Below are 24,470 nucleotides of genomic sequence, written 5' to 3' on the forward strand. Positions count from 1 at the left end.
GTGCAGCCTCTTTCTAATGGTAGACTCGTGCACTTTGACATCAACAGTGGCAAGAGCTACCTCTGTAGGTCCCGTGATGACATTCTGGGGTTCTTCGAGACTTCTTTCAGCATCTTCTGGTCTGCTCTCGGGCTGAACTTGCTGGGGTGGCCTGGCCTGAATAGGTTGGCAGTTGTTTGGAATCTTCTCCACTTGTGGATGATCTTCCGGACAGTCGAATGATTGATTTCAAATTGTTTGGAGATCTTTTTAAATCCCTTCCCAGACTCATAAGCATCTATAACCTTCTTTCTGAAGGCCTCAGAGAGCTCTTTTGATCTAGGCATGGTGACACCACACACTTCAACAACAAAGAGCAAACCAAACTAAATGTCTGAGGTTTAAATAAGACAGGTTCCTCCAAGATCCTCTCGAATGATGCTCTAATCATTTGCACCTGAGCTGGTGCACCTGATTCTAATTTTAGGTATTTGAAGGAGCAATAAATGTAGGGGTGGACTTACTTTTTCCACAAGGGAAATTTGCATTTGTTTATTTAAATTATACAATGGACTACAAAATGTAAATGTTTCATGATATTTGTTATATTATATCACCTTTATCTTTCAATATTGTTGAAATGAAGATTAAATAGCTATATGTTGAAATATGTTGAAAAAGTCAAAACTTTCCATGGGGTGTACTTACTTTTTCACGTGACTTTACACAGATACGGATATAAATATAAAGCACATCACAAGTGCGGAAATAGGTTTTTCCTGCACAAACAAGCACGGTGAAACCTGCTGTGTCACAGATGCAGCATTCCCTGCTGGACAATGGAGTTTCTGATCATATCGAGTGTATATAAAGAAATGCAGAACCAGAGATTGTGCAATTTTGGGCTCAGGGAATGTTGGGTCACAGAAGCAAAGGTTTTCCTTCACCAGCTCCAACTCCTTCAGTGATTATCAGTGAACGATGGTGCGACATGGTTCTTAATACTCCATGTGTTCAAGATTATGACGTCAACTAGCCATCTGCTGGCATTGCAGGTACGATTTCAAATCAAGATATGCTGTGATTGAAATAATCATATCCGAATTCATATCCAGTTCTCTTCACCACCCCCCCCCCCCCCCCCCCCTGCATCAATGTATACAGAGAATAGATTTATGCCACATTGCCCTGCATTAGAGAACTTTGAGAATACAATGTCCCATTTCTGAAGCACAAGTAATGCCATACTACAACATGCTTTTTTTTTTAAAGGCCATTTTCCCTGCGAGAGCGGGGGTTAGCCTTGCGGTTCCCTTGACAATCTTCTCCATTTTGCCCTATTTTCTGCATCTCTCCTTGTTAACCCCCTTGCCCGCATTTCTTCTTCCAGCATCTTTAGCCAAGTCTTTCTCGGTCTTCCCCGTCCTCTACTTCCTTCTACATTAATTTCCATCACTCTTCTCAACCGGACCTCCGGTTCCTCGGGCGAGTGAGGCATGCTTCGAGCTCTCCACGGCATCGAAGTTTGAGTGTTTTCCCATTCTTGTCTGTCAAATTTCCACTGGTTATTTTGCTGTGTACGTGTTATTGTGTGTTTCTAGTTGGTGTTGGTTTGTGGTTCATGCAAACTTGTGTGTAATTAATCGTTTTCTGGGTCGTACCTTAGTGCGCGGTCTGGTGACTTGGGGCTTCCCTCCGCCCCCCCCCCCCCCCCCCCCCCGTCAGTGTTTTTTTTTTCGGTTTGGGTTATTTCCTTCGCTGTATTGCTTGTTTCTTTTATTTTGTTTTCTCCCCCTCACCTCACCTCCCTAGACAAAGAATTCTATTTTGATTCTTACTCTCCTCCCGTACACGTGCTTGTTCTCTCTCCTCCTCGTCTCGGCTTGTGCCCCGCCCCCTATATCTCGTTTTTCTTCCGCCTCTGCTCCTTCTTTCTCAAATCCACGTTCTCGCTTGGAGACTTTTCCCGGATTGTTTTTCATGGTTCTGTTTGGTTATTGTTGGAATATGTTTAAACCGCAGCCGTGATGCTGACGCCCCCCCCCCCCCCCTCCCCTCCCCCCTCCCAGAATTTCCATGTTTTAAACGTTTCCCAGTGTGTACCCTGGTCAGAATAGGTACACCGTATCCCTGCGTGTCGTAAGAGACGACTAAGAGGGTTGGCGTCAGGTCAGAAGAAGAGTGGACATATGTTGTGTGCAAGAGACGAGATGGAAGGGAAGTGGTGTGAGAATGGTGAAGGGTAGGCAGGCACAGAAATACAAGTTTGTGTGGCAAGGGTGCCCGCAGGGCGTGAATGGTGTTGGTGTCCTGTTTTCTGAGGAGTTTGTAGACAGTGTGGTGAGTGTGACGAGAGTGAGTGATAGGTTGATGATGGTGAAAATGATGATTGGAAAGCTCTTGGTGAACGTCATCTCGGGATATGCTCCGCAGGTTGGTCGAAGCGATGAAGAGAAGGACAAGTTCTGGTGTGCAATAGAGAAGCTGATGGAAAACGTGAAAGATGAGGAAGTTGTTGTGGTGGGAGGAGACCTGAATGGACATGTGGGAAGGAGTATGGATGGGTTTGACGGAGTTCATGGGGGTTACGGATATGGTGTGAGAAATGGAGAAGGTGAAAGGATTTTGGAGTTTGCTGATGGAGCTGATTTGTTGATTTGTAATACTGTTCCAGAAAGAGGATAATAAGCTTGTTACATACACGTCAGGTGGGTCGACGACAACCGTTGACTACCTGATGGTGCGTAGGCGAGATAGGGGGCACCTCCGGGACACAAAGGTGATCCCGGGGGAGGAGGCTGTTTCACAGCACCACTTGGTTGTCTGCGACATAAGGGTGAAAGGTGCAAGGAGAGCTCGGCGGGTGAAGTACCAACCGAGAATGAAGGTGTGGAGGTTGAAAGAGGTGACAGTAAGCATTAAAAGAGAGGCTGAGTAGGGTAGAGGATGATGTGGTTGAGCTTGAAAGTGGTTGGATGTCAATGAAAGCTAGTCTGTTGGGAGCCGTTGGTGTGTGGATGGACAAAAGGACCACCGAGGCACTCGGAAACATGGTGGTGGGATGACGAAGTTGGAAAGAGGATTGACGAGCAGAGGAAGAAGTTCAAGGAGTGGCAGAAGGCGAAGGGTACGGGAGCAGAAACAGCAGAGCATGAAAGTTATAAGGCAGCCAAGAAGGCTGCAAAGAAAGAGGTAGCAAAGGCGCAGGAGGCATGTAGGAAAATGTTCGGAGAACGCTTGGATTCGGAAGAGGGTCAGAAAGCAGTATTCAGGATTGCAAAGCACATAGCGAAAGAGAGGTGTGATGTGATGGGGGTGAGTTGCTTGAAGGATGAAGTGGGACAAATCGTTGTCGACCCAGATGGAATTAAAGGAAGATGGAAAAGATATATGGAAATGCTGTTGAATACAGAGAATGAATGGGATGGCAACATAGAAAGTAACCCAGTTTTAGGACCGGCAGAGAAGATAACTGAGAAGGAAGTTGAGGAAGCGATAAAAGCAATGAAGAGTGGAAAAGCGGGAGGGCCGACGGGAGTTGTGGGAGATATGTTGAAGGCAGCAGGAAGTTGGGGTGTGAAGAGAATGACAGAGATCTGTAATCTGGTGGTGAAAGAAGGCCGCATTCCAGTGGCTTGGGAACTGAGTACCCTCGTCCCTCTATACAAGGGGAAAGGTGACCCTCTGGAGTGTGGCTCGTACCGAGCGATAAAGTTATTGGAGCATGGAATGAAGGTATTGGAAAGGGTGTTGGAGAGGAGGATAAGGAAGAAAGTGAAGATCGACGAAATGCAGTTTGGATTTATGCCAGGAAGAGGAACGACAGATGCGCTTTTCATTGTGAGGCAGTTGCAGGAGAAGTACATTAGTACATGGATAAGAGGAAGAAGTTGTTTTTGGGGTTTGTTGATCTGGAGAAAGCATTTGATAGGGTTCCACGCAAAGTATTGACATGGGCATTGAGGAAGTTAGGAGTGGAGGAATGGTTGTTCAGAGTAGTGATGGCAATGTACAAAAGAGCGCGCACAGCTGTAAGGACGAAGGACGGGAACAGTGGTGAGTTTGAGGTGAAGGTGGGAGTGCATCAGGGGTCGGTACTAAGTCCACTACTATTTGTAGCTGTGATGGAGGTGCTGGCTCAGAACGTAAAGGAGGGTTTACCGTGGGAGTTGTTGTATGCAGATGATCTGGTGTTGATTGCGGAAAGTATGGATGTACTGAAGGAAAAGATGAACAAGTGGAAGGAATGTATGGAGACAAAAGCTCTGAAGGTGAATATCGGAAAGACGAAGGTGATGGCAAGTGGTAAAGCATGTGGTGAGGTGGAAAGAACTGGGAAGTGGCCGTGTGCTGTGTGCAGGAAGGGTGTCGGAGTGAACTCCATTCAATGTACAATGTGCGCTGAGTGGGTTCATCAAAAATGTAGTGGTCTGAGAGGGTCATTTACCAGTGTGGCAGCTACATTCAAATGTAAGGTGTGCACAGAGGGAGCTGCAGATGGAGGAAATGTTGAGTTGGATCTTGGAGACGGCGTGAAGCTGGAAGGTGTGAAAACATTTTGCTACCTCGGAGACATGCTGAATGGAGAAGGTGGATCAGACTCGGCAACGGTTGCTCGAGTGAGATGTGCATGGAAGAAGTTTCGGGAACTGAGTGGCGTGCTGATGAGGAGGAGAGTGTCGCTGAAGCTGAAGGGAAAGGTGTATGCTGCATGTGTGAGACGTGTTATGATTTATGGGAGCGAGACATGGGTAATGAACGTAGAGCAGCGACGAAGGCTGGAAAGGGTGGAAATGCGAATGGTTCGATGGATGTGCGGAGTATCGTTGAGAGAGAGGAAGACAAATGATGAATTGTGAAAGATGATGGGAATATTGCCTGTGATTGATGCTGTGAAGAGGAACAGGTTGAGATGGTTTGGTCATGTGTTGAGGAAGGATGAAAGTGACTGGTTGAGAAGAGTGATGGAAGTTAATGTAGAAGGAAGTAGAGGACTGGGAAGACCGAGAAAGACTTGGCTAAAGATGGTGGAAGAAGAAATGCGGACAAGGGGGTTAACAAGGAGAGATGCAGAAAATAGGGCAAAATGGAGAAGATTGTCATGGGGACCGCAAGGCTAACCCCCGCTCGAGCAGGGAAAATGGCCTTAAAATGCATGTTATGTTGTTGTTGTACTCTTCATTCAGAAGCAGGGATTGCACCCATTCTACCAAAAAAGCCTACAACACTTATTACAAGAGCTGGACGATACAGCATCTTGGGGATTATATCATACCATCAGAGCAGAACCCTTTATACACAGAGTTTGGCCAACTCGGTTTCACTTTTTAGTGATCACGTGACAACAGGCGCCATGTTAAAGCCCTACGCACGAGCTACAATGAATGAAACTCGGGAACATAAAAATAAACCCGTCTCTAATAGCAGAAAGTTGCATGCACGCATAGACTTCATATTGTTGCGGTTTTGAGAACCCACACTTGTAAATAAATATCACATCATTAAAGGTTAAAGGTAGCACCCCATAGTTAGGCCACAAGCAACATGTAGGTCACCATAGGACATCAGTTATTTCTTAGTATGTGTTAGACAAGGCCATTTTCCAATAGTTGAATTTGCATTGCGTCAATCAAATAAGAGTAGGCCCTTTCGTTCATTTTGCAGCCTCCCTCCAAGCGACGCCATTAAGCGCGCTCCCCAGTCTGTGCCCCATGGCCCCTCCAAATTTGGTACGCTCCTTGGCCGCAGCCTTCGCTGCCCTTGAGCGTGAGCTCGCTCAACGCCACCATAAGCCACGAGGTGAAGCCCGGAAAAGGTGGGCGGAGCGCCAGGGAGGAGGTGTGGCCATGTCACCCAGCCGTCAGGGCGGGGCCGGTAAACCATAACCAGCCAACCAGGGCTGGAGTGACATCGCCTGACAGGGCGTGGTTGGGGCTTGCGGAGCGATCGCTGGCTTGACTTATAAAAGCCAGCGCACAAAGCCCTCGTGAGGACTTATCGTTGTGGAGAGAACTGTGCAGAAAGAACTCGCTGACGCTGATTACCGGAGAACTGGCACAATTGGCAGCGTGATAAAGGACTGTCCAGGACTGATGCGATTTGAAGGACTGCAAGGAAGCGCGCTGATTACAGAACTGTGCACAGAGGAAGCTTAGAGCTTGATCAAAGAGGGCTCGCTGGCATTGGTATTTCAAAGCAGGACATTGGGAAGGGGGCGCTTGGAGCGAGTCATGCGCATATTACGTATGCAGTATACCAGCCTCCCCCCCCCCCCCCCCGTAATTATAAGTGTCCGCTCGCGTTACGCTACACGAAGAGCTGCCTGCCGGGTTTCGTCTGCTGGACCAGAGCCGGACTGGAGCCGGACTGGAGCCTGGACTCCATCGCCGGACCTTTCACCCAACCATCTGCAATCCCCATGTGAGTGTCTGTATGTGAGATGGGCCCGTTTGTCCAGGGAATAAGTTTAGACTGTAATTAAGACTGCCCTGTGTACTTTTCCTTCCTCTTTCTTTCTTGTACATTTCTTTCGTTTCCTCTTTTTCTTTTTGTACATAATTAATAAACCCATCTGTTCTTCCTATTTTCCTGGTTTCCTCTCCATCCGATCGCATCAGTCTTTTCTCTAATTGGGTAAGCATGGCATGATCGCAACCGCTATAATCGGGTCTAGTCACTGGTTAACAGCTCGGATCGCGGATTGCTATCCGCTCAGCATATCCCATCAATATCCGTGGTTCGAGCGGGAGTTATTCCCTCGTTTCCGGTCGGCGTTAGTACTTAGGTAGTAGCGAATCCCTAGGCCTAACAAACCCTACCTAACGCCGCGCCGGAAAGGACGTTATAACTTCCAGGACTCGCGTCGGCCAGATAAAAGGACAAGGGGATTAACCCCCCCTTGATAAGGGGAGAGCCGACGTCGGAGATCCGTAACAATATGTAACAAGCGTTACGCCTATGTGCCCCGTCGGTGAAGTGATGCGAGTTGACAAAGTGGAAGACGCAAGGCGGCCATCTTGGATTTTGAAGTGGCGACCCAATTTTCAATAGTGTTCTCCCTTATGCGCAGATACACCCACACACCAGATTAGAAGTTAATAGTTCGTTTATTTTTCAAGATATTCCGCTCACAAGGTTCAGACATACATGGCGGCGGCCAACTTGGATTTTGACGTGGCGGCCCAATTTTCAATAGCGTTCTTCCTTATGCCTAGATGCACCCACACACCAGATTAGAAGTTGGTACTTCGCTTATTTATCAAGATATTCCGCTCACAAGGTTCAGACATACATGGCGTCAGACATACATGGTGGTGGCCATCTTGGATTTTGGCGTGGGTTGCACTCACACACCAAATTAGAATTCGGTCCTTCGCTTACGCACGCACGCACAGGGAAACCATAGTCCCCCTTTCGCTCCGCGGTGCGACGGGGGACAACTATGCATGCACGCTTGAACGCACGCGTGCGTGCACTTGACATAGGGCTCCAACATGGCGCCTATTACCGAGTTGGCCAAACTCTGTGAATAAAGGGCTCTGCATCAGAGTACCCACCCTCTGTGTGGGTGGAGATTGCGCAGTACTGGATGAAAAAAAAAAGTATAACCCTGTATATTGCAAGAAGACATTTCATGTTTGTGCGGTGTGTGTTTAAATGGGTCGAATGGGTCTAAAGTTCTAAAAAGTGTAAAGGTCCAAAGGGTCGAAGAAATCAAAGGGGTCGATGAGGGTCTTAAGTGTTTTAAAGGTCTAAAATGTATGTTCCAATAGTACTTAGGGTCTCTGAAGGAATGTGTAGGGTTTATGGGGGTCATGGGGGTCATGGGGTTTATGGGGGTCATGGGGTTACACTAATACAAGTGCAAAAGTGGTTTCCTGCACCAACACCAGTGCAAAAGTGGTTTCCTGCACCAACACCAGTGCGAAAAGTGGTTTCTCAACACTAACACCAGTGCGAAAAGTGGTTTTTCAACACTAACACAAGTGCGAAAAGCGGTTTTTCAACACTAACACAAGTGCGAAAAGCGGTTTTTCAACACTAACACAAGTGCGAAAAGCGGTTTTTCAACACTAACACAAGTGCGAAAAGCGGTTTTTCAACACTAACACAAGTGCGAAAAGCGGTTTTTCAACACTAACACAAGTGCGAAAAGCGGTTTTTCAACACTAACACAAGTGCGAAAAGCGGTTTTTCAACACTAACACAAGTGCGAAAAGCGGTTTTTCAACACTAACACAAGTGCGAAAAGCGGTTTTTCAACACTAACACAAGTGCGAAAAGCGGTTTTTCAACACTAACACAAGTGCGAAAAGCGGTTTTTCAACACTAACACAAGTGCGAAAAGCGGTTTTTCAACACTAACACAAGTGCGAAAAGCGGTTTTTCAACACTAACACAAGTGCGAAAAGCGGTTTTTCAACACTAACACAAGTGCGAAAAGCGGTTTTTCAACACTAACACAAGTGCGAAAAGCGGTTTTTCAACACTAACACAAGTGCGAAAAGCGGTTTTTCAACACTAACACAAGTGCGAAAAGCGGTTTTTCAACACTAACACAAGTGCGAAAAGCGGTTTTTCAACACTAACACAAGTGCGAAAAGCGGTTTTTCAACACTAACACAAGTGCGAAAAGTGGTTTTTCAACACTAACACAAGTGCGGGTTCACGGGGTTCACAGGGTTCACGGGGGGCAAAGGGGCTCACGGGGGGCAAAGGGGCTCACGGGGGGCAAAGGGGCTCACGGGGGGCAAAGGGGTTCACGGGGGGCAAAGGGGTTCACGGGGGGCAAAGGGGTTCACGGGGGGCAAAGGGGTTCACGGGGGGCAAAGGGGTTCACGGGGGGCAAAGGGGTTCACGGGGGGCAAAGGGTTCACGGGGGGCAAAGGGTTCACGGGGGTCAAAGGGTTCACGGGGGTCAAAGGGTTCACGGGGGTCAAAGGGTTCAAAGGGTTAACGGGGTCAAAGGGGTCAAAGGGTTAACGGGGGGCAAAGGGTTAACGGGGGGCAAAGGGTTAACGGGGGGCAAAGGGTTAACGGGGGGCAAAGGGTTAACGGGGGGCAAAGGGTTAACGGGGGGCAAAGGGTTAACGGGGGGCAAAGGGTTAACGGGGTCAAAGGGTTAACGGGGGGCAAAGGGTTAACGGGGGCAAAGGGTTAACGGGGGCAAAGGGTTAACGGGGGCAAAGGGTTAACGGGGGCAAAGGGTTAACGGGGGCAAAGGGTTAACGGGGTCAAAGGGTTAACGGGGTCAAAGGGTTAACGGGTTCAAAGGGTTAACGGGGTCAAAGGGTTAACGGGGTCAAAGGGTTAACGGGGTCAAAGGGTTAACGGGGTCAAAGGGTTAACGGGGTCAAAGGGTTAACGGGGTCAAAGGGTTAACGGGGTCAAAGGGTTAACGGGGTCAAAGGGTTAACGGGGTCAAAGGGTTAATGGGGTCAAAGGGTTAATGGGGTCAAAGGGTTAATGGGGTCAAAGGGTTAATGGGGTCAAATGGTTAACGGGTCAAATGGTTAACGGGTCAAAGGGTTAATGGGTCAAATGGTTAATGGGGTCAACGGGTTAATGGGTCAATGGTTAATGGGTCAAAGGGTTAATGGGGTCAAAGGGTGTAAAAGTTGAGAGTCTAAGGGTATTAATTAATTAATAAGAGTCGTAGGGGTTCTAAAACTTCCCCATCAAGCAGTCCAAGAGGGTCTAAAAGTCTCAAAGAGTATGTTCCAATAGTAGTTAAGGGTAAAGGTTTTTAAAGGGATCTAAAGGTTATAAACAGTCTAATGGGGTCTACCAAGGACGAAAGGGGTATAAAGGTCCAAAGGTGCCAAAGACCTTTACACCCTTCGGAGTGCTTTGACCCCCTAATGGGTCAAAATGGGTGCAAAGGTCTGAAGGGTGTAAAAGGGACTCATGGGTCCGTAAGGGGCCAACAAGTCCGGCGACTTTGTAGGCGGAGGCATACAAAAATGTTTTCACAGTATGGAGATAGAATTGAGACAGAGAAAGCAGATAATTTTTATGTGGATAGCCATGTAGCTAGGATAGATGATGCACCCATTAATAAGTAGTAAGTCAAGGCAAATGGGAAAAAACAACCAAGAGGCAGGCCATACAAAACATGGCAGTAATGTGTGAACAACGACATGAAAAAGGAGAACAGCACTCGCCAGAACACATAGCTCCGCCAGGCTCAACAGTTTATGTGATGTGTCCCGCTAATAAGCGGATCTGCAGCCGGATCTTAACCCACATCGAATTGGCTTATTCTCGTCACCTACCCAAATCATCCACCAAGTTTTGTCACAATCCATCCACAACTTTTTGAAATGTCATGCTACATATCGTTTTTGGCACTCAATGGTGAAGAATCACTTAAAAAACAAACAAAAAAAGATCACATCCGGATATACACGAAAATAGAATCAATTCATCCTTGGCACACATCCAACCTGTCCACTAAGTTTCGTCCAAATCACAAAGACAAATATGGGTGAAAACATAACCTCCCTCCACCTTCCGTGGTGGAGGTAATTTAGGTTTGAGGCAAGAAGATGCAAATGAAACAACCAAATGGGGATATGCCATCAATCAACAAACCCACAAAAATAGGGGAAAAGGTGTTGAAACGATGAGTATTAGGATGACGGAGAGGACGAGAGGGAGCGGTGTCAAGGAGGCAAGGTGCATCATGGAGCTGGGGAGAGGAGTTCGGGAACCAGACAAGGCAAGTCGAGCTTCTCGGGAGAATCCCAGCGATACCCGAGCTGAGGCCAGAGCCTGGTAGGTATTAGTACCCTGGTCCTAATGTGGTGCTGCAGCTGCAAGCGAGTTCAGCTCTGGAGGTCATCTCATTGCTCCCTCTCATGTAGTACTATACTTTCACACAAATTGCCTGCCTCCCGATATACCCCACACCTGGGGAAAAATTTGCTCTAGGAAAATTTCAGGCAGGTACAACCCACACACAGGGAGACTACACATGCCAGGAGTGTGTTCACTTACCAAGTTTCTTGTAGAGTGCTCATCTAGTGGTTAAGCACTCAAGCAAGCACTCCATTTGAAACCGTTTATAAGGAACGACTAGCTTGGTAACTGAAGTGCACTATGAGGAAATACCATATTATCCACAAAAGTATACCCCACAGTTGGAATTTCTGGAACCAACTTAACGTTTAGCCCACAGGTTATTGGCAAGAAAATATGGTACTTCAAAACCATTGGCGTGAACACCTGTAAATCCTCATAAAAGCTTCCTTCATCATGGCCAGATCTTTTGCCGAATCAGTCCTTATGGAAACTTGCAAACCTCATTCCTACAAGAATAGTTTGCAGGCAAGCTTGCTCCTCTCATTACCAGATTCATGACACTTACTAGAGAGGAGCAGCAGACGCTCCGCCTCAGCTTCTTGTTGGGATCCACGTCCATGTTCCTCATCGGTGCAGCAGCTGAGAGCCTGCCGTGCCTGCTGGGTGATGCTCTGCTGGACATTCGCTTCATTTGACAGCACCTGTGTGAGGAGGCACGAAAATGGAACGTCCACAGAAAACAAAACTGGAAAATACATTTTGAGGCAAATGCATTGATTGATATGCCTCTGCCCACATTAGATATCAACCCACTATTATATTTGATATCAATCAAGTCACACAAAAAATTTAAGATCACATGAGAGAAAAAGAGACAAGCTGAAGAGAACATCAGATAAATCTGAGATCGAGACTGCAAAATGATTCCTCAATGGACACGTGAACAACTTTAACCTATTGGTATGCAAAAATTTCAAGTTAATCGGATGAAAATCGAGGATTTTAGAAATTTGGCCGATGTTGACCCTTTGACCTATATTGACCTCAAAACTACATGATGGTTGAATTTAATGACGAGATGTGCAAATCCTCTTCAAATTTCAAGTTAATCGGATGAAAATTGAGGATTTCAGAAATTCGGCCTATGTTGACCTTAAAAATACTTAGTGGTTGAATTCAGTGACAAGATATGCAAATCCTCTTAAATTGTCAAGTCAATCGGATGAAAATTAAGGATTTTAGAAAGTTGACAAAGTTGGTGGCCTTTGGCCTATGTTGACCTATTAACCCCAATCACAATAGGCTTCTTGCTTATGACCAGCTCTACCATTTGGTGAAGTTTCGTGCAGATCGGTTGAAAATTGTGACCTGTAGGCAACTGACAGACAAACAAACATACAGACATGCAGACAGACAAATAGACAGGACAACGCACAAGACCAACCAATATACATGAAAAATCTTGGCACAGTGAGGTGTTGTTTGAGGGGTGGCAGAGTGAAGTGGAAGGTTGGAGGATGTGGAGGTATGAGTTGGAAGGGATGATTTTCGCAAGCAATAAAACTGATAATGGACTGACAGACAACCCAAAACAACATCTCTGGCCTATGACTGCTGAGACATAAATCCACTCAACTGTTTTATAGACGAATATCAAAGCTAGAACATAGCTGGGTTTTCAAACTACAATAAGACAATCACCACGAGATTTCAGCCCAAGCTAAAAATGGGAACAAGATGTCGAAACGTGCAATTCCCCACCTGCATCATCTCCTTCAGTGATGGATGGCTAGGTGAAGGGTCAGGCTTCTTGACCTTGTTGCTTTGCACAGACCCCAGATTGGCAGGAATGCGGGCATGTGCGCTCATACGTTGGCTACGATACGCATTGATACTGCAGAAGAAGAATTCAGACGAAGGGAAAAAAAAAAATGTATTTGGCACATGAGTAGCACTTCCCCAATAACTCGATCTTCACAAAGCTGGAAAAGTGCAAACATCAAACACTGCCATATTATTATTATTACCCTCGCCAGAGGAGAGGGTATTGCATTTGAGTCTGTCTGTCTGTCTGCACAGAATAAATATGCTTTTCTCTGCAACCGTTGGTCCGAGTGACAGGAAATTTTCACCATCGGTGCAAGTCTACCTGTAGAATTTTTTCATGATAATTACGATGTAATAGGTCACGTGGTTCGGCCGCCATCTTGGAAAAACCGAAAAACGTTGCACCTCTACATCTCCGAAAAGGCTGAATATAAAAAATTGAGACATGGCTCATTGTAAAGACCTCTCCATGGGGAATAAAATACGTTAATGATGTCATAGGTGCCTCCAGTATGACGTCATAATTCGACAAATATAAAACTTCATCTGATCAAGATTACATTTCTTGAGCATAATCTAGAAATAAATTAGCTAAACAAACAAAAAAAATGATGACGTCATCGGTCACATGGTTCGGCCGCCATATTTGTTTCAACACAAAAGCCTCAATAAACCACTTAGTCAGGTTTGTTATGTAATTTCGTTCTTTTTTTGTGGAGATTAGCAAAACTATACATTTTTGGAAAGCTGATAGCACCAGGAATCCGAAAAACCATGTTTCCATTTGCGCAAATTTTTCTTTGGCGGCCATATTGGATTTTCAAAATGGCCACCATCGGAAACCTATTTTTCGCGATATCTCAACATCCGAACCACCTAGAGTGCTGATTCCAACACCTATACCCACATTTTTGGGGATGAGGAATCACATGAAGCCATCTAAAATAATCTACACCTACCCTGGGATACCAGGTGGCAGCCTACAGTGGATTTTCAAGATGGCCACTTTCAGGAAACATGTTTTTTTCTGAATATGTATACCACATTGAGTGATGTTTCGCTACATTGTGGCACACGGATCATAATTATGAAACCACATCCCTCATATATCCTAAACAGGTGATTTATGTATTCAAGAGGTAAGTATATAGAGATGAGGCTATACAATCCATAATTATACATGTAATAATTACTTTTATTTGAACATAGAATATTTCCCATAGATGAAATTTTATCTTTGTCAACATTCATCAACATTTTGTCCTCATAGGTTTTCAAATGTCCTCATCACTGTCGTCAGAGCAGAGAACAACAGGTTGACAGTCATCGTCGTTTTCACATTCGGAGCTGCACAAACACAAGTCTGTGCATGCCAAGTCATTGGCACGGCACGAACACCGTCTCGATGAGCAGTCTCCTTTGCACTGACATCTGACCATCTCAAGTATTGCTTTCGGTGCTGGTGGTACATCTGTCATTAGTGGTTTCAATTCCCCATCGTTGTCCTTGAAGTAGCCATGTTGCTGTGGATCCAGGAACACTTGATGTGCGATAGTAGCCTGAGCCCATACCCTTGCCTGAAGATGTACACGATCAACATGCTGATTTAGAGCCCCTAGCGTTGGAGGTAACTTGTGACTTTCAGTCATGTGTTTACAGAAGAGGTACCAGCGCAACTCCGGAATGCTGTTGATACATATTCCCTTTGGTACGTACACTGCACATACAAATCTTGCCAAGTTGGACATCTGATCTGCGGTCACATCTGCAGCATCACCGAGCATTCTCATGGCCTGTATCACGTCACTATCGGCTCTGACGAAAGCTTCAAACCATGTTGTTTTGCCTATTCGCGAAAACCGTCCAGTATTGTCTGCTCCTGTGAATGTGTGGAATGCTGGCAATGCCTTGGCCTTTTCGACGCCAAGATTGTTCCAGATTGGTTGTACTTGCACAAGGCCCGACACAAGGGAGACAGCAGTGTTTTTGAGCAGAACATCATAGTTAGCTATGACCAAGACCAGGACATCCGTATCAGGAGAGAAGAAGGTAAGCTGTTCTGCGTTGGGATTGCGGCGAGTTGCCAGCACTGCTTGGTGAATCATCAGAGTGTCTGCCTCCTCATGATTATTGTCTTCAAAATGCACGCCTTTGTTACTCTTGGCCTTTCCTGCTGCACATATAATTATCAGCTTGGAGGCATCTCTGTTGTACTCCAACGTTTTCTCAGCCAGATATTCTGCCAAATCTGACTTTGTCTGAGCGTGTGACAAGAACCGCTTCATGGTGATGTGTTGGATCTTGGTATTGTCCTTCACTTGGTACTGGACTGGATTGTGCCCCCCTCGTCTTTTTTGTCTTGTGCTTTGCTTCAACGAATCGGCCTTGTAAGTATCAAACACGAGGATAACTTCGTCAAAATGTCTTGTCAGTGACATCAATCTGGTATTAAAGCTGACACTGAGATCTTCAACGGTTACTGTTGCAGCTGGTTTTGTCGACAATTTCTGTACAAGAACCATGGCGTCGACTACTGCTATTTTCATAGCTGCAGAGTTATGGACTTGAGCTTGAGGACTTGAGGTCGGAGCTAAGTCACCCGGAGCTAAGTCTCCATGTTTCACAAGGAGATGGATTAACTTTGACTTGTCAAGGCAAGGAAGCAGGTCACCGTTTGGTGCGAACAAGGCACGAGGTGTAAGGGTGAATTCGTAGTTGCCTATTGCGTCTTTCTGGTCAACATCACGGCTTGATTTTGTCAATATCATCAGCCTTCCATACAAGTCTTTTGTTTCCTTCAAGTCGACTGACTTGTCCCTGAGCATGATCTTGGTCTTCTTCACACCAGACAAGTACATCGTGTTGTTTTCTTTTTTCACGGGCACAAATAAGCTGACTGTTCCGTTGATTCTTTCGTCAACATACTCTTCGTACAAGTGTTGACCAATGTTGTCGATATTCAGGATTTGTGACGTGTGCTCCTCTGGGACATAGGCATGTGTGATCAAGTTGTATATGCTATTTCCTTCTGTGGTAAATGGATTGCCATGACTCATGATAGCAGCCTTGATCTTTTCAACCGCTGTATTGTTCAGATTCACTGCCCTCGGACTAAGTTCGTGGTGTTCTGTCACTTTGTCTGTTTTGGTGTCGAACTGATCTTTGAATTCTCTGGTCAGCCGTGACAATTCTGGAGAGGCCATAAAGAATCTCTGCCTTGCATTGGCATTATTGGAGATGCCTGGAAGTCCAGAATGAACCTTCATTGCTCTGTTTTCCTGTTCACAAGCGTGGTCTGCACCGATTGATACAAAGGGGATGCTAGATTTCGTTACTGAGATATTTCCATTCTCGAGTTCCCTGTATGTGGCCGGATGCGTTTTCCTCAGGTCATACATATCTGCTATGTATCGCGGCCAAAGACGTTTGTATTTGATACGATCCATGGAGAAAAATAGCTTGCTGAGTGCCTCACCAGATTCGAGGTGGAGTTTGAGATCTGCGTCCCGAGAAGCTTCCACAAAGAACAGAATTGTCTCCACTCGATGCAGGTAATTCATCAAGGACTTGAACATGGCTTTTTTGGATTGTTCTGTTTCCCAAGTCTTGAATATGTTCACAACATCAGCTGTAGTGATGACATTCAACAGTTTTGTGTTGGCTTCTTTCACACTTGTGGCTTTGGTGAACTTGTCCTTTTCTGAACATGCCTCGTCTATTTCTTCTGACATATCTGAGCAAACGGCTTTCAACTGTGGATAATCTTTGAACAGGTCCAGCGCCATTTCATAAAGTGCTATATATGAATAAATATGAGCACGGAGAGTGCGTTGGTAATGCGAACATCTCAGGATCTGCCTTGTTGTTGAAGGTCCGTAGAGGTCGGCCTCTATCCACGCGTCATCAATACCTGAGTTCTCAATGGAAGTACCCAGGGCTCTCAAAGCAGCCATGACCACATGCAGCTCGCCAAGCCGAGGTACAACGGTACCTTTCAGGTCTGGCCTTGCATCCAGCAGCCTTATCACCTTTTCATAGAGGGCCATATCCCAGGAAATGACTGTAGGGTGGCTTGTACCAACAACTAAGTTCTTTAGCTGAGTTGTCTGAGAGATGACGGTCAGAAGAGTCGACCACTCGTGTGCTACTTCAGGTAGAAGGGGTAAGACTCCGACTTGTGTCAAACTGTGACTACCCGACAGCAATGAGTGGTATCCTGCCCAACCAGGTATATATGTGCTGTTTGATTTCTGCATTCTGGTGATCATAGAAGCAACCAACCATCCTAGATGTGTAAGGTGATACGCTGGTGATATACCATCCTTGCTGATGTGGAATGTGTCTGTTCTCTTTATGGTTTTCGGCACCGGCTTGTCACAATGAAGCATAGGAACCTGGTACGGGGTCACTGACAAACTGGTAGTGTCAGCTATGCTCAGTTCTGGCGCCAATGTTTCTCCTTGAGCGTCACGTTTTTGATAAACAGCAATGATTGTTCCATGGGTTGTCCCTTTGCCATCCACGCTGTCTTCAGCAAAGTCTGTGTTATCAGCTGCAAAAAACACAAAAGTTCCCTTCTTCAAAAATGGAGGAACATAAAGTCCTTGGAACTTCAGGGTGTTTTCCACAATGGCATTTGCTAGGGCTGTTTCGAGGTGCATAACACGACTGTACGAGACACAGTAACCTTGAGAGCAGAGACTTTCCAGGAGTTTCTTGTTTCTTGTGTCATGGTGAACTGCCAAGGCTAATCCTAGAGACTGTGGAGTTTCTTGTGATTTGGTTGATCGGAAGGTCGCAGAATCAGTTTTGGGCCTATAGTTCACTTGCTTGTCAGATTTGAATCCACCCAATAGCATCTGACTAACAGTGAGTACTTCTCTGTTAACGTGAGTGGTTCGTTTTTCAGTTTCTAGTGTTTCTGTTGGCCCCACCATAACCCATCTGATCATTGCGTGGAGTGCTGCTGGAACATCATCTGTGCTGCTAGTGACCTGTATAGCATCGGATGAGTTTTCCTGTTGGTGGAAGTTCTTGATAATTCTGCGCAATGCCTTTGCTGCTTTATAGATAATATTCAGATCGTCTACGTCACTTTCTATCATGGCAGACTGAACCATATCGGATTCGCATGCATCTGGGGAGTAAAGAACAGAAGGTTTTCTCCTGTCCTTTTGCCTAACAGACGTTACGTGTGGTAGTTCTAGAAGAATTCTCTCCTTGAGCCAGTGTCTACTATATGCAGGGAAGTGGTGCGCCAATGCATCTGTGCCACCAAGCAAGTTGATGTATGTTGTTTCAATATGTGCCATGGATAAGTATTGTTTATTCTGAGTTTGACAGTCGACAAGGCTAATCAACTCAATCAAACATGATGTTTTAAACGGATGACCTCTCTCTGTTGTTCCCTTGTTATCCTTGGTACGTAACACATGGAATACATTTGTTGTCCAACATGACTTGTGGTATTGAACATCGATTGCATGTGCATCAGTGGGTGAGATGGATGTGTTTAACCTAGTTTGCAGGGTGAGATTTCCAGACAGCTCCACAGCATCGTGTAATGCTTTCCCACCGTTTTCTGTTCTCAATGTGTACAATTTTTGCTCGTTATCTTCCTGGCAGAAAAAGCAATGTTCCTTAATGAATGGAGCTGTTGCAGAACGTGTAAACGGACTGGTGGTGGAAGTTGATGGTTCGTCCAGTTCTGTGCTTTTTCGCTTTTGTCCACGTTTTTTCTCTGTGTAGGAGCCGGCTGAAATGTGATATTGATGGCGGTCTTTGGCACGTTGTACCTTCTCTTTGTTGGTTGCATTTGAATAACAGATACGATGCCAAACTGCATTATTGAATTGCAGACTTTCACTTGTTTCATCCTTTAAGCGACTGTGAATTTTAACATATTTTCCATCATGGTAGGCTGCTCTATCATTAAGGGTTTGTAGCAAGTGTTCAAACGAGTCCGGTTTGGGCTGCTGGACAAGCGTTCCATATTTTGCTGAAGCGGTTTGACAAATTATGCAGTGCTGCCACTGTGTGGGCTGAGTCGTAACTTCACTCATCTTCTCTCAAGACCTGCAAATATATAAAACGACAACAGGTAAGTAATTGTGAGCTTCATGAGGTTTATTTTAAATGAACTATTAGGTCTGATATAATGACTTTCCATGTACATGAACTGAACATGTTGAAATGATTATTTTCATGTACATGAATTATGAAATGAAATGAAATGAGTAGATTATTTTAGATGGCTTCATGTGATTCCTCATCCCCAAAAATGTGGGTATAGGTGTTGGAATCAGCACTCTAGGTGGTTCGGATGTTGAGATATCGCGAAAAATAGGTTTCCGATGGTGGCCATTTTGAAAATCCAATATGGCCGCCAAAGAAAAATTTGCGCAAATGGAAACATGGTTTTTCGGATTCCTGGTGCTATAAGCTTTCCAAAAATGTATAGGTTTGCTAATCTCCACAAAAAAAACGAAATTATAAATCTGAACATAATGAACCTGACTAACTTGAAAATACATCCTGGCGAGGGTTTGCAATCTCCGATTGCTCTTTTTCTTGTTACATGTGCACTGTGCAGCACATGCCTGTGGGTAGCATCATTTGCTTGGGCGCAGCTGTTGAGCTGATGCAGTACCCCATGCAGCTTGTAGGAATTTGGAATTTATTTGTGGTGACAGGCACAATAGCTCACCTCCTCTTTGAAAAGGACACCATGGTATCTTTAATGTTCACCAACTATTGCTGGCAGACAGGACAAGCGGCTTAACACCAATTCAAGGAACAGCACAGGCATTGATGAATCACCCTGCCTAACAAAAACAAAAAAAAAACTCAGAATGACTATAGCTGGAACAATGTTCAATACCATGCTAGACAGCAGGACAATCCGACGATGAAGTAGGGGGCTGGAGCTCTCCTAAGCTCATGCCCAATAGGCTGATCCCATGCCTACACAACAACCAGCCAGAAGAGCCTTTCTATAAATTAAAATTGTTCCTGCCTACCCCCAGAACTATTTCGTAAACCACAGACAGGTTAATGTATGGCAGGCACTTCCAGTGGGGCAGAATGCATGTAGCAACAGCTGGTGTGGCACGTGCTTCCTTAAATCCACTGCAGCAATGGGCTCTGACCTCGACTCGATATATATATATATATATATATATATATATATATACATACATATACACATACATATATACATACACATACATATATATATACATACACATACATATATATATACATACACATACATATATATATACATACACATACATATATACACACACACACACACACACACACACACACACACACACACACACACACACACACACACACACACACACACACACACACACACACACACACACACACACACACACACACACACACACACACACACACACACACACACACACACACACACACACACACACACACACACACACACACACACACACACACACACACACGGCATTTAATATGGAATATTTTCTTTTTCTTGACTTGGGTTTACTTTCTTAACTCAGTATATGAATCTGGTGAGTTTCTTTTACACTTTGGTGATTTATTTGTTAAAAGAACCATGTCACTGATTGTCTGTCGCAGCAAGAAGTCAACAACAGGATTATATAACAGGTGGCGTGGCAAAATGTACGGACAGGTGCATTTGATGATTGGCTTCACAGTCGGGTGTACAAGGTTTGTTGCGTTCTGTATTAGTGGAAAACAACTGCTGCATGTCTCCAAAAGTTATTGCCGCTTCCTCTGGAGATGGTCCGTCAACTTGACAATGCTGTTTGTCATGGAGTGGTGGCTTTACAAAATTACGGCATGAAACAGCGTGCTATTGCTCGGCAGTATGGCATCACTCAAGGTCAGGTGTCAAAGATCCTGAAACGAAATGCTCAGGGGGTGTCCGTACTCCAATACCAAGGCCAGGACGTCCCCGCAGAACCACAAGGAGGGATGATCGCCAGCTGCACCGGTTAGTCCGCAATGGCCGTACCAAATCAGCTAATCGGCTTAGGGCTGAGTGGCAGCAACTGACAAATGTGCCTGTATCCAGAAGGCTAGTCAACCAACGACTGGTTCAAGCAGGCTATCGTGCCAGGCGTCCCCTGAGAAAGCCACGCCTGACCAGACACCGCCAGCGCCGATTGCAGTGGGCCAGAGAGCACCGTCAATGGCAGCCAGGACACTGGAATCACGTGATCTTCCGTGACGAGTCTAGATTTCTGGTCTATCGTCAAGATGGCCGCGTACGAGTACGCAGACAAGTGCATGAAGCCTACAACAAAGATTGTATAGTGCCAAGAGTCCAAGCTGGAGGTGGTGGGGTGACCGTTTGGGCTGCTTTTCATGCAGGGGGAAAAACTGACCTGGTTGTTCTGAATGGAAACCTGAACCAGTTCAAGTACAGGGCCATTCTGGAAGAAACATTGCTTCCATTTGCTCGTGCAGCCTTTTGAGGAAACTTTGTCTTCCAAGATGACAATGCACGGCCTCATCGTGCTCGCCTGATCCAACACTTTCTTGCTGACCATGGTGTAGGGCATATGGAGTGGATTGCCATCTCCCCGGATATGAATCCGAAAGAGAACTTGTGGGCAGAATTAACGCGTCAAATCGACCACTTGGACCAGCAGCCGACCTCTGTGCGTGAATTGCAGCAGGCTATTGTCACTGCATGGCAAGCGATTCCTGTCCAAACCTTGGCAAATCTCGTGAACAGCATGCCTCAACGTGTACGTACTCTCCTGAATGCTCGTGGGGGTTACACGAAGTACTGAACTGTAATTTTACTGTCGGTAATCCCAGTCATAATTTAACTTTTGTTAAAAAAATTTTTGGCTTATGTGCAAAATAAAGAGATACTTATCGAAAACGTACAGAAGTTTAACACAGTACTGTCCATGAATTGAGTTCGATATCAGTTTACATCACTTTCAAGGATCAATTTATTTGTTTCGAAATGTCAAATGTGGTTTTTGTTTCTTGTAAAGGTCACATCAACAAAATCTAGAATAATTTCAAAATAATTCCAATGAACTTTTGGTTCTAAGACATCTTGAAAAGTCAGTTCACCCCCACAAAAAAAATATTCCATATTAAATGCCAAGTCCGTATGTAATATATATATATATATATATATATAATCGGAATACAGTCATGGCCAAAAATATTGGCACCCTTGCATTTTTTTTCTTCTTTCAAATAACTCACAATTTCCTCTAAAAATAAGTTGAAATTGACAAAAGTATTTGGTCTCCACAATTCTTTCTTCCACTCTTGATATTACAGAACCTTTGTTTTTGCTTCCGAACTTAATATATCCTTTTAAATAAAAAAACAGGAAACAGCATTGACAAAATTATTGACACCCTCGACTTAATATTTGGTATCGCAGCCTTTGGACAAAATAACAGCAGTCAAACACTTCCAATAGCCATGAAAGAGCTTCATACACCTCTCCACTAGCAGTTTGGCCCACTCTTCTTGTGCACACTGCTCCAGTTCTCCCAGATTTGAAAGGTGCCTTCTCAAAACTGCTGTTTTCAGAGTTTGGCGACAGCTCTACACAGGTGATTTCTGTAATTTGGTGGATGGCTCCCCACAGGTGTTCAATGGGATTTATATCTGGACTCATTGCTGGCCACTTCAGAACAGTCCAGTGTTTCGTCTTGAACCATTCCTGGGTGCTTTTTGAAGTGTGTTTGGGGTCATTGTCCTGCTGCAAGACCCATGACCCCCCTTTCCATGCCAAACCCATGAGCCAGACAGTTCAATCTTGGTTTCATCGGACCACAGAATCTTGTTTCTCAGTCTGAGAGTCCTTCAGGTGCTTTTTTGCAAACTCCAAGCGGGCTTTCATGTGTCTTTCACAGAGGAGAGGCTTTCGCCTGGCCACTCTGCCACAAAGCCCAGATTGGTGGAGTGTTGCAGTGATGGTTGTCCTTCTGGAAGTTTCTCCCATCTCCACACAGGATCTCTGGAGCTCAGCCAGAGTGACCATCGGGTTCTTGGTCACCTCTCTTACCAAGGCCCTTCTCCCCCGATTGCTCAGTTTGGCCGGGCAGCCAGCTCTATGAAGAGTCCTGGTTGTTCCAAGCTTCTTCCATTTAAGAATTATGGAGGTCACTGTGCTCTTGGGAACCTTCAACGCAGCAGAATTTTTTTTTAGGCTTCCCCAGATCTGTGCCTCGACACAATCACTGTCTGCACTCTGCAGGCAGTTCCTTCGACCTCATGGCTTGGTTTTTGCTCTGATATGCATTGTCAGGTGTGTGCCTTTCCAAATCATGTCCAATCAATTGAGTTTACCATAGGTTGACTCCAATCAAGGTGTAGAAACATCTGAAAGATGATCAAGAGAAATGGGAGGCACCTGAGCTAAATTTTAAGTGTCATAGCAAAGGGTATGAATACTTAGGTCGATGTGATATTTCAGTTTTTTTATTTTTAATGAATTTGCAAAACTTTCTAAAATCCTGTTTTCTCTTTGTCATTATGGGGTATTGAGTGTAGATTGATGAGGGAAAAAATGAATTTAAACGATTTCAGCATAAGGCTGCAACATAACCAAATGTGAAAAAAGTGAAAGGGTCTGAATGCACTTTATATATATATATATATGTATCTATCTATAATTCCATTAATCTCTGTGTGTATGTGTGTATGTGTGTTTGTATGTGTGTTTGTATGTGTGTTTGTATGTGTGTATGTGTGTATGTTTGTCTGTGACCGCTGTTTCTCGACAACTACCGGTCCGATATACTTGAAACTTGCCAGGTATATTGCTGGGGACCCGAGGATGTGCCTTTTCAAGGTTTGAAATTAATCGGACAAGTAGTTACCGAGCTATGGCGATTTCTTTACCAAACACCGCAAGCCGTTCGCTTTGGACCAAACCATTTCATGTAAATAGAGGGGGGGGGTTCTGTGGTCGTTACTGCCACGTGGTTTCAAAGTTTTTTTTTGTTGTTGTTGTTTGCACGCATGTTTTTTTGCACCCACGTACGGGCACGCCCTAGGATGTTTACACACACACACCCCTACACAAATTTTTTTTTTTTTTTTTTTTTGGCAAGGAACGGGCACCCACGTACGGGCACGTCCTAGCTTATATATAGTACGGGCATGCCCTAGTATATACAATAAAAGGAATGTATGTATATATAGTACGCAGGTGTCTTCTGATACCTTCGGGAGATGGATGCCCCTGCCATGCATACCCCCAGGTCACCTGTGGGCAAGGTATAGTACCTGTCAGCTCCCCTTACCAGGGTAACGGTCTGCAGCCATGCGGTTTAAATGGCAGATGGCTCTGCACATCTGGTGGATGAAAGTCCAGTCGACTCCAATAGCACGGGCTGAAGAGGGTGAATTCCCCAAGGGCCAGGAGAGGGACGGAGAAGAGTGGCGACCATCCGTCTATACCACACACTTACCCATGTGTACCAGCTATAGAAAGGCAATGCCATCACTGCCCGAGGAGACTCGACATCATATGATATATATATAATATATATGATATATATGGCAAGATCAGACCGCATTGCTGCAGTGTCACTGTCACATGATACCAATGTGTCAAAAGCATTACTTTAAACATGAATGTTCGGAATTTTAAAACATTTCAAATCGCATCCTTACAAGTTGATACTTTTCATTATAAATTGATAACACTGTTTGTCTATTCCGCACACCTGTAAGGAAGAGCCGATTCCTCCAGTGTAGTGATGTTGTCCAAGGAGCCCGAGCGACGCAGACAAGACTTCGCCGGCTGCAAGTCGGAGCAACTGTCGGACCTCGTCTTGGGAGAGCAATTCCCCAGCGTC

General features: G+C 45.1%; 1 protein-coding gene across 1 annotated transcript in view; it reads right to left on the minus strand.

The window, feature by feature from the left end:
* ANLN (anillin, actin binding protein) overlaps positions 1-24,470 on the minus strand; it is a gene marked incomplete at its 5' end in the record, with an annotated part of 42,449 nt that overhangs the window by 17,974 nt on the left and 5 nt on the right. The window contains 3 exon segments of the mRNA XM_078769304.1: positions 11,348-11,483; positions 12,544-12,676; positions 24,339-24,470. The exon segment at positions 24,339-24,470 is cut by the window's right edge and continues 5 nt beyond it. Coding sequence (XP_078625430.1) covers positions 11,348-11,483; positions 12,544-12,676; positions 24,339-24,470 — 401 coding nt within the window.

This window comes from Myxine glutinosa, unplaced genomic scaffold (genome assembly GCF_964187855.1).
Source record: "Myxine glutinosa unplaced genomic scaffold, kmMyxGlut1.1 SCAFFOLD_2023, whole genome shotgun sequence".
In the NCBI taxonomy this organism is placed as follows: Eukaryota; Metazoa; Chordata; class Myxini; order Myxiniformes; family Myxinidae; genus Myxine; species Myxine glutinosa.